This window comes from Malurus melanocephalus, unplaced genomic scaffold (assembly GCF_030028575.1).
Source record: "Malurus melanocephalus ecotype Western Australia unplaced genomic scaffold, MMel_1.1 scaffold_1, whole genome shotgun sequence".
Taxonomy (NCBI): domain Eukaryota; kingdom Metazoa; phylum Chordata; class Aves; order Passeriformes; family Maluridae; genus Malurus; species Malurus melanocephalus.
The window spans coordinates 8,232,619-8,242,905 of record NW_026623233.1 but is presented as its reverse complement, the minus strand read 5'-3'; the positions used below and the strand labels follow the sequence as shown (position 1 = coordinate 8,242,905).

Genomic DNA, 10,287 nt, shown 5'->3' with positions numbered 1-10,287 from the left:
TTAAATTGCACCTTTTATTTTGGAGGAAGGGAAGTGAATCGTCCCGTCAATAAGCCAGCGTGGCAAAGGTGGGCTCCCAGCGCACGGCAGCCGCCGTCCTTGGCTGCTCCATCCCACCCGTGTGCCTCACACCCAACACCGTAACGCGTTGGCTCCGCGCTTTGGACCAGTGACCTCGGTCTGGGGCTCACCGGGAGCTGGCCTCAATCTCCCCTTTCCTGTGGGGAGATCACAGTGAGCTGCAGAGGCCACATCTGCGATGCTTCCAGCGCTAGCCATCCGGTCTCCTTTATCTCCTTGGCTTGCTTAAACAGGCTGTTACATTAAAAGTATATCTAAAAGCCAGTTTTGTTTTGAAAAAGTCTCTTTGTGCAGCCATTATTAGTACTGATTTCTTGTTGCGTTTTATCCTTTTTCTGCAAGATGATCTGTTCATAGATGTCAGTATTTACACTGGAATGTTACAGAGGAGAAATCATCTTGGATCATGGAAAGCACAAACTGTTCTATGTTGAGGGGTTGTTAGGGATAGTTTTACATTGCCAAGCACCTCATCTAAGTGAAAATGAAGCTTTATTTGCTGGTCCCTTCTTTTAGTCACCTTTCTCCTTGAGACTGGACTCTCTTTAGGAGTAAGGAGAATCTCTAGTGCATGTTGTATACCACAACATCTCTTATTTCTTAGGTCCCTGAAATTTGCTGCATTTCCCAGTTCAGTTTACTACTTGAATGAACAGTAGTGCTTTCTTCTCTTTTGGTAAAGCAAATTGTAGGATGTTCAGTATTGCTTGGTATATGGACCATACAATGACAATATCTTCCCTTGATAATAAAGTATGATCAGTTGCAATTGTCTACTTGCTGATAAGCTTTTGTGATTGATATTCTGCATTATTTGAACAATCTGGAGTGCAAGTTTTTAATGCGATAGTTAAATTGTTTTCTAACCTCCTAGCTCAGTTTYATCTTCCTCACCTTTTCAGTGTTTTCATGTTAAGCTTAGAAAATACTTTTTTGAACTGTATATGTTTTCAATTCTATCATTTATGCCTTAAGACTTTAGTGAATGGTCTTTGATCAGCATTTTGCAGAGGGTTAGACAATTACCCTYGTCTGGTTTTAGATTTCAGGATACACAGTACAATTGAGATTACACTGGACAACAAATTAAACAAACATTCCCTTTCATTTGCACTCTTTGTATCAACAAGCTTAACACCAAGGYAAAGATAAGATTAAATCAGTGGCATTCTTCACCACTCATAGGGTTAAATGTTGCACTTATTAGCCTTACAGCAATAATGCTTGGTGCAAGGAGATTTAAATCAAGTTTTTATAGCGGACCTGCAAATATGGAATTAACCTTTTCCYGGATTTCCTGTCCTGGAGAGTGTCTGCAGTTCCTCCTCCTCAAATCTCCCTGTTGCCACTGCAACTGCAGGAGAAAGCTACTTTAACATAAGTGAAAAGAAACACCTTTTCTATTTTTTTACTGTTGTTTCATCATTATATTACAGGATCCATAGCATAGGAAATTATGAAAGCCAGWAGCGTAAATGTGTTCAAAGGAGATTGCATACAACTACGGACAACGGGTTCATTCATGACTGTTCAATCTAATGCAACTTCTGGCTCAGGAAGTCTGTACTTCACTGATTACCAGAAGTTGAGAGGGTAGCTGGAGGAAGGCTTGTGGTCTGCATGATGTGTTGCTGACAGTCTYTCTCTCAGTATCTAGCTCTGTCCTTCAGCAGAAAAGGATGCAGAACAAGAAGGGATATTGTGTCTGATTTTTTGTGGTCATTCTGTGCCTGCTTGACAAGATAGACAAGTTTACAAACAACACTGAGAGGGAAGTTACTTTATGTATTCAAGTAGACCTTAAGCTCACTTCAAATAATTAATAGTGTCRTGGGTATGGACATGTATCACATGTCTAAGATAATGAAGGAATCCTTCAATAGGAAAATGGTGCAGAGGGATTGGGGGGCAATCACATAACCTGGAAATRCTCTGGTTCAACATCATTAGTCCATGTGCTCCTTCAACCAGTCGATGTATTTGGATACCCTTGTGTAAACCCCGTAACTGCCTTCAACAGCACAGCCCTTTCCCCAGCTGACAATCCCAGTCAGAAACCAAGTGTTGTTGTACTGTGTAGCATGAGGACCACCACTGTCTCCCTTGCAGGAGTCCTTAAGCCCAGACAGGTCCCCTGCACAGAACATATTCTCTGTAATATTAAAATTGGTCTCCTTTTCACATTCTCGTGACTTTACACGTGGCAAATCAACTCTCATCAGAACAGAAGAGGTGGCACCTCCGTCTATGAGGCGTCCCCATCCACTTACTGTGGAGAACTTGATGGTGGACAATTCAYGGACAGCAAACCTTTTCTCAGGCAAACAGATTGGCACCACATAGTCGGTGAGATTCACCGGTGTTTCCAGTTTCAAGAGGGCAATATCATTATTGACCTGTCCATTTATGTATCCTTCGTGAATGATCATCCTGGCGACTCCACTATCTTGCTCAGTTTTCTCATCGACATTTATTTTGTGTTCACCTGGAAGAGTTATTAATCACAGATGATGTCAGGTAGCTCCTTGATTCCTTGGAAGTTTGAGGATATAGGGTGTTTCTAGTCTGACATCACCTCTTGAGGACAATTACTTTGTAGTACCAAAGCCTTCTACTCTGGTTTTATTAGGATGAGAAGCTGCCACAAGCTTGATAAAATGAGGAGGGGAAGATACGTACCCAGTCTCACCCGAAGCTGTTTGGGATGAGTATATTCCAAACAGTGAGCTGCAGTGACCACCCACTCTGGAGAAAGCAGGGTACCACCACACTTTTCTTTCTGATCCTGTATTATAAGGGCCTGCCAACATAAAGCAAATATATGTGTTACCTAAAACATGCTTGACATAAATCTCAGTAGAGGTGGGTTTCATATTGCTYCTTTCTGTCCCTTTATGCAACTCTCTTTGACAATACCTTGCTCACTGCATGGAGAACTTAGGAGGGGAAGTCTTCCCATTGAGATTTCTCCATCTTATAGTATGGACCCTGCCTGTTAYGGCAAAGAACATATTCCTGGAGGCCTCAACTAAAATTCTTGCTGGCAGTAAAGTTAAGGGTCAGGAGACAGAGACAGTTGTGCTACCACTCTAGTCCTATAAAACCAGATACTTCCGAGCAAAGCTAAGGTGACTTAGTGAAACAGGTGGATCTGCTTGCTATGGATGAAGAAGGAACTTGGTTATCAAGACATTGATAAAACAGTGAATTTAAGACAGTGATTTCTAAGGAAATATAAAAAAAATGCAGTGAAAGATTTTTGCAAACTCACTTGCCATGGACATTCACCTGGAGGACAGATTAAACCACCTACTATTCTCCCTCGTGCAGTTGAATTTCTTTTTGCCAGCACTGGTATTTTTCCACATGGGTATTTCACTGAAAAAAAAAAAGACAAAACAAAACAAAAATCCCAAAACAAAAAAGGCAGCAAGTGGCATTTTGTTCTGAATTCACAGCAAAATGTGTAAAGTCTTCAGTGAAGCTATGTTAGCTGRAAAACTGATTTCTAGTCTGGGAGCATGGATTCTCAAAAATAATGTAAAACAGCTCAGCAAGTAAATAGCCTATTTTGTTTGGAAAGAGCCAGAAATGCACTTAAAATTAGAGTTCAGACCTTACAGCATTATTGACACTTATTCACCCACTGTAGGGCTTTGCAAACGATAAACCTGTTTAAGATACATGTTGAGGTAGGCTGCAGGCTGGAGTGCAGAAGTGACCCTGACAAGCTCTGTGGTCCACAGATTTTCATTCCCCCTGCTGGCTTTAAATCAGTTGTACCAAGAACACAGCATCCACAGCAGAGTGAGACAGAGGCTTAGTCATGGGGTGAACATTTTGTCATTCTTTGTTTGGGCACAGCCAAAGATGCCCTAAGAGCAGACACTGTGTCTTCTGGTTTGCCTCTCCCAGACCACCTCGTTTGCTTGTGTCCAGAGCATGCTGGATTCTCCCAGGCTGCACATCTCTGTGTTCTGCCTGAGCCAGCSTGTGAAGACTGGCAATAAAGAGAACCAAGTCCTGACTGAACTTGTAATTAAGCTGTATGCAAAGGAAACCTTAGTGTTTTCAGTACATCCTTGACCCAACTGAGCTTTCCTGTAAAGAAGAAAGTCTACCTTTGGGTGTGCSTGTGTGCCACATGTCTGTGCTGAAACTGAACAGTCTGTCCCTTCTGTCTGGCAGGCACTCTGCGGTGACACTGAGGAGGGCTGCTCTCTTTCTACCACTTTGGGAGCCAGAGCCCTATATTCTGTGCTGAGCTGCAGGCAACACTCCATGGATCTGTAAGTGCTTCAGCTGACATGGAGACAGCATTGAGGTTTCACAGGTACACACAAGGTATGGAGAAACAGGACTAGGCTTTTGGTGGCAGCTGGTGAAATATTAGAACAGACATAAAACACAAGACCCATAGTGTCTAATGCTGTGTGTAGGGCAAGACAGGTGTGGATCTTTGTGGGAGATGGCAGAAAGACAGTGAGGGGTCTGTCAGCCTGGCAGTTGCACAGTTTTCTCTACTTGCAACCCATGGTCAGTTCTATGGCTATTTTGATCCCCAAAAAGCAAACAGCAACATAGACATGTTCCTTGAAGGGGAAGATGCACTGAAAAGCCTGTGAGGAATTTGGAATTCTTTGTTCTCTGCTTTTAACAAAAGCAGCTTTCYCATCACGTGGTACTGCAGAATCTGTTAATAAGGGTTAAGCACATTAGTAGATAGTTTTTTCTAATGAAATTGCTGCTGTTGAAAGTTAGGTTGTCATTAGAAGCTTTTTGCATGAGTGCTCCATTGAGGTATGTGTAGTGGGGCATTTTCCCTTARAATTCCTTTGCATGCTCCCTGCAGMTCTGTCCTTTATGTTGTTATGTTCATATCCCCAGGGGTCTCTTTTTCCCCCTAATAAAGTAATTCAAGTAGGCATCTGCAACACAGTCAGGTGCCAGCTTATGTACTGGCAAAATAATTAACTTGCACTACCCTAGRCCCAGTTGGAATTTAGCTTGGTAGATGAGTGAAAGAAATATCTACCCACAGTGCCTATAAGAATACCAAAAGAGTGTTATTCCTACCAGTTAGGAAAAAGAAAGAAGAGAAAGACAAGAGGAAGGGAAGGAAGGAAGGAAGGAAGGAAGGAAGGAAGGAAGGAAGGAAGGAAGGAAGGAAGGAAGGAAGGAAGNAAGGAAGGAAGGAAGGAAGGAAGGAAGGAAGGAAGGAAGGAAGGAAGGAAGGAAGGAAGGAAGGAAGGAAGGAAGGAAGGAAGGAAGGAAGGAAGAAAGAAAGAAAGACTGTTTCTCTTTGGTTTTAATAGGCTTCTTCCTCTATTGACTCCTGTGTTAAAATAAATATAACAATAAAATCTAGTCACAGTTTCAGGCTGGAGAGACTAACTTGTACCAGAAGCCAAAAGTACAGTTCAGGACTCTTCCCATGGAGAAGAGATGAGGAGCTGGTATCTGAGAGTTATACATTGCACCTCCTGGTGTGTACACATTGAAAACTTTTCTTCCAGAGCTGGCTTAGATTTATCATGAGGTTATTAGTGGCTTACCTTGAGGGATGCAGGACACGCCATCACTCGCTAAAGTGTAATCATCGTCACAGAAGCACACGCGTATTTTGGACAGCTTGTCAGTACAGTACTGTTCACAGCCACCGTTGTCAAAAATGCACTTCAGTCTGTCAGCCACAGCTGAGGTCAGAGAAAGAGCATTTAGGTTTCAAGACATGGATTTCTGTGCTTAATACTGATGACTTGCAATTGGAAGGTTGTCAGGAAAGCAAGGCAGGAAAAGAGATTTCTGTGATTTGTGCAGAGCAACTTCATCAAAAACGCCTTCCATCAAAAGCTAGGTAGGCCTGGATCTCCAGGGATTAGGGAAGAATAGGCTTTGCCCAAGAAATATATACCCAAAATAAAATAAATTGCCTTCTCTTCTCTCAGATGGTGCACAAAAGGCAATTTTTCGTTCCTTTTTTTTTTTTTTTACGATGTCATAATAGGGCAGCAAGTATCTTGTTGCCTTGCASTACCTAACTGCTTTCTGGTTAGATCCATGATGTGACACCAAAAGCATATGGACAGCCACTGCCACAGCTAGAATGATTCAGAATCACAGAATCATAGAATATCCTAATTTGGAAGGGACCAACTGATCCTCCAACCGAGGATCATCAAGTCCAAATCCTGAATGATAATGATTGCTACTGTTTATCTCAATGCCTTGCATTTGAATTAATAATTGAATTTGAATTTCGTCAAGTTATGCCCCAGCTGACCTTTCTCACAGTTTTTGCCCTCGTATTCGACAGGACAGCGGCAAACATAATCCTGAAACTGGTCGTCACAAATCCCACCATTCTGACAGGGGTTGGAGGCACACTGGTTAGGGTCTGTAAAACATTCAGTGTCAGTCCAGCTCACACAAAGRGCTGCAGCAGTGGGAGTGTCCCAGAGCTGTTAGAACATCCCGAATGATCGTACCAGAATAGGTGAGCCAGAACTCATCCTGGAAGAAAAAGATGTGAAATTTAATTAAAGAAAAATCAACTCAAGCCTTACAGCCCTTGTTGCACAGGGTGGGTAATAGACAGTCAGAATGATGCCACTTCTGCTTTATAGTTTGTGGCAGTTAATATCCTTAAAATATTTAATGTCATTTTCCAGATTGTACATTATTTTCATATACTAATAGAGAAGGGCCCTGTTTAACACACATAAATACGTCGTCCCTAAATAAGTTCTTTATAGTTGAGGTGGGATTGCCTGAAAAAATGTTGCACAATAAAATAATTTAAAGTAATTTCAGGGCAGGCATTACTGGGGTTTTGGGAAATGACTTTGAAAGCATCCATTTTCCCACCATCCCCTGGATGGGTACTGCCTGGGAATCCCCATGCAGTGTTCCCTCCTGCAACTCCCTGCTGCTGTGTCCCCCTATAGATATAAGAAAATGATGCAAACAGTGGGACACAAAGYGCTTTTTTAGCTCTGGTGGTGTCAAAAGTGTCAAAGCACACCACTGAGTGGGAGAATCCTTATGACAGTAAGTGCTCACCCAGTTCTGTGTTACTTACTGTCCTTTCAACATCATGGTAAATCTCTCTTGCTTCTTCATAGGAACATGTTTCTTCTTTGCATTCTCGCTCTAGTGACCCCAGTTTTATCTCTTCAAAGAAGCTGTTGGCTCGTCTTTGCCTTTGCARAATGCTGCTCGCCTCTTCCTTCTTTAGAAAGACTGAAAAACAGCGGCGTGTTCTGTTTGTCATACAGCTGCACTTGCCAGACAGAAGAGGTTGGGGGCACTGAAAGCTTTTCTATTTTCCAAGCTTTTTCTAAGATACTTCAGAAAAGAAATGGACAAATGTGAAAGAGTCCCCTTTCTCTGGCCTGCTTCACAGGTAAAATGACAACACATGGATTTTAGAGATCCTGGAGCTGAGGAGAAGATGGCATGTTACAACAGTGTTGTGTGTATGTGTGTTGTATGTATGTCAGTGACTCCATGCTTGTCATGTGCRTCTTAACATATGCAGCAGTTTCTTATAGCTGTAGCAGCTAGAAAGCGTGTGTCACTTTATCTAGCACTGGTGTATGTGGCACCATCTAGCACTGGTGTACATTGCAAAACCTGATTTTTCTGTACTTGATACATCAGTCACAGTGACAGGTGGACCACAGTTATCCCTTCACCCACAGTCACACATTATTTCACACCCCTCTAGATGCTGGACCTGAAGAAGGGATTTATTCCACCACTAGTAGACCATAATTTAAGAACCATTGCTTTAATATATTACGTTTTCTTCTGTTGTGAAGGTTGTATTAAGGTACACAGGAAGGCCGGACAATGCTGATTGCTATATGTAGTGGAGCCTGTGTATGGCTCCTAGCTCCTGCCATCACTACAGCCACGAAGGGGACTTATTTTGTGTCTCTGCAATGCCTTGGAAAGACATTGGGTACACAGGTTTGATAGCAGGCATCAACAGAGCTCATTTCCTAGAACTGCATCATCTTGCAGCTTGCAGAAGTGTGCACTGAAAGCCCTAATGTCATTGTCACCATGCTGACCTGCTCCTCAGCCTCAGGATAGAAGCACATTGCACAACTATGTTCTCCTGGAATAAGTCAGGGTAAGGAACAGTAAGTCTGAGTGCTGGTGTGTACTTTTGCTCCATGTACTGAACAGAACAAATCTTGAAATTATTGATTTTTTTTTTCTCCTATATGTCAGTAGGGGAGATTCTGGAGCTTCATGACAACAGCTTACCTTTCAGCACTTTAACTATTTCACCTGTGGTCGTGGGTAGATTTGGGGATTGAGGCTGATGTGTATCTCCTGCCTTTCCCCTGGACATTCTCCCGGAAAGAATGGGAGTTGTCTTCTACCTGCTGAAAGGGCCCTGAGGGATGCTGAAGTTCATGACTGGTGTGTTCCCACCAATATACACACAAACATAGATGCTGAGAGAGTTTRTTCCAGTCTGAAGTGATGTGAGGTGTCTCCATAAACCTTTGTGTCTAATTCAGGATATGTGCTGAATTATATGCAGAATAGTGTTACTTTTCCCCTGTATTTCAAAGTTACTTAAAGAAACAAAGTATTGTGTGGTGTACACTGAATTTATCCCTGGGTGCTTCATAAACATTTGGTTGTTATATGAGTGTCAGATGGGTCTTTCTGCCTTGATTTCAGTCAAGCTGTATGCATTTGATATGGCTTTCCCTGAAAGGTTTTAATAAACCCTACACTGCAGATACATAGCACATGGATCAGTGCCTGAGCACAGGCTCAGCGTGCCTGAGTGCATGGCTGGGGAGTCCCTCCACTGTTATTTTGGCATTATCCACTTATTTGTATTGGATCACTTCTGACTTTGCTACCTATATTTCCACCTTTCCTCACTGCAACACAGGAGACCCAGTCAATGGCTAACTGGGAATCTGAGAGCACTGGATCTGCTTCATTAATTCAGGAGCTGGTTTTCAGACACATGCTGAGCTACTGGAGAGCTACCTCCTCTCTGCCTTTTGCTGTTGAAACAGAGTGGATCCTCACCTCTTTAATTGCTCATCAACTGAATGACAGGCTATTGATAGATGCTTTGCTTTAAAAAATGTTGCAGTTCTACATGAAATAACAGTAAATCYCAGTTCCTTTCTTCATGTAGAGGACAGACAGCTGGTGGTTTGCCTGCTGTCTTTGTGCCAAGACAATAAATTAATCTAGCAGTCTAGAGGTGCTTTTTCTTAGTTGGCAGAACAAGTGCCTGGAGCCATTGCAGAGAATAAATAAGAGCTTTAGAATAACACATGGGCACAGCAACACACAGGAAAAACGTGCAACAGTGCCCAAAACTTGCAGTGGAAATTATCTCAGTTACAGGAAAGAGGTCCATTGCCAGTAAACATAATTACAGCCATATMCTACAACATACCTGCATCCAGAGAAAGAGGGATCAGCAGCAGAAAGCAGAGAAACAAAGGCACACACTGCCTGGAAATCATGATGAACCCTGCAAGCCAGTGTCCCAGTAGWGTATTGACATTTCATCAAGGACTGTTTGGCCAAAGAGCTCAGCTTCAAATGCTTGGAGCCAGAGGAGGGGCCGGCGAGTCATGGAAACAGCAAAAGATCCATGAGTGCCTGGTGAGCTGAGCAGAAGGGCACATGCAAATCCTGCAATGTGCCCTTTTCTCRCAAGCAGGGAGCTTGGTTTTGAAGTGTGCTCTCCTGACCCGTGCAAAGGCTATGCTGATTACACAGGCCTGCATTTTCCATTTAACACACCTATTCCATGAGAAACACAAACGCTGGGACACTGAATCATAGGACAGGCATTGACTTGGCCACACTGCCGCACATGCAGAGAGCAGCAATGTGGTATTTATCTTGCATCAGCAGTCAAGATATGGCCTTTCAATGCTTTGYAGAATGATTCTACCACTGTCTAGTCCCATTTTTCTATCACCAGCTGCAACTCTGCACTTCTGCCTGAATTTGCTTGGAGACACTAATTAACCAGCACTAACTACACTGGTTCCTGGTTCTCTCCATTTTTACTGCCAGACCCATGTGGCCTGCACAACTTGTACCAGCTGGAATTGGCACTGAGCTGATCCATGCTGTACTTCATTAGTAACTACAGGGAGTTGAGGGGACAATCTGCAGATGGTTTTTCATCTGGAACAWAAGCAA

General features: G+C 42.8%; 1 protein-coding gene across 2 annotated transcripts; it reads right to left on the bottom strand.

The window, feature by feature from the left end:
* Window positions 1-1,167: 1,167 nt before the first annotated feature.
* Window positions 1,168-9,735, bottom strand: LOC130589268 (coagulation factor VII-like). 2 transcript variants are annotated; one of them, XM_057390551.1, is made up of 9 exons: window positions 9,527-9,735; window positions 7,163-7,323; window positions 6,570-6,594; window positions 6,365-6,478; window positions 5,637-5,777; window positions 3,353-3,459; window positions 2,761-2,881; window positions 2,352-2,566; window positions 1,168-1,435 (listed from the first exon to the last, which is right to left on the bottom strand). In XM_057390551.1, exons 1-9 carry the CDS (start codon window positions 9,594-9,596, stop codon window positions 1,334-1,336), a joined length of 1,056 nt encoding a protein of 351 aa, XP_057246534.1. In that variant the 5' UTR covers window positions 9,597-9,735; the 3' UTR covers window positions 1,168-1,333. The 2 variants fall into 2 exon arrangements, with proteins under 2 accessions (XP_057246534.1, XP_057246526.1); XM_057390543.1 differs by lacking the exon at window positions 1,168-1,435 and having other exon boundaries at window positions 1,847-2,566; window positions 9,527-9,723.
* Window positions 9,736-10,287: the final 552 nt, after the last annotated feature.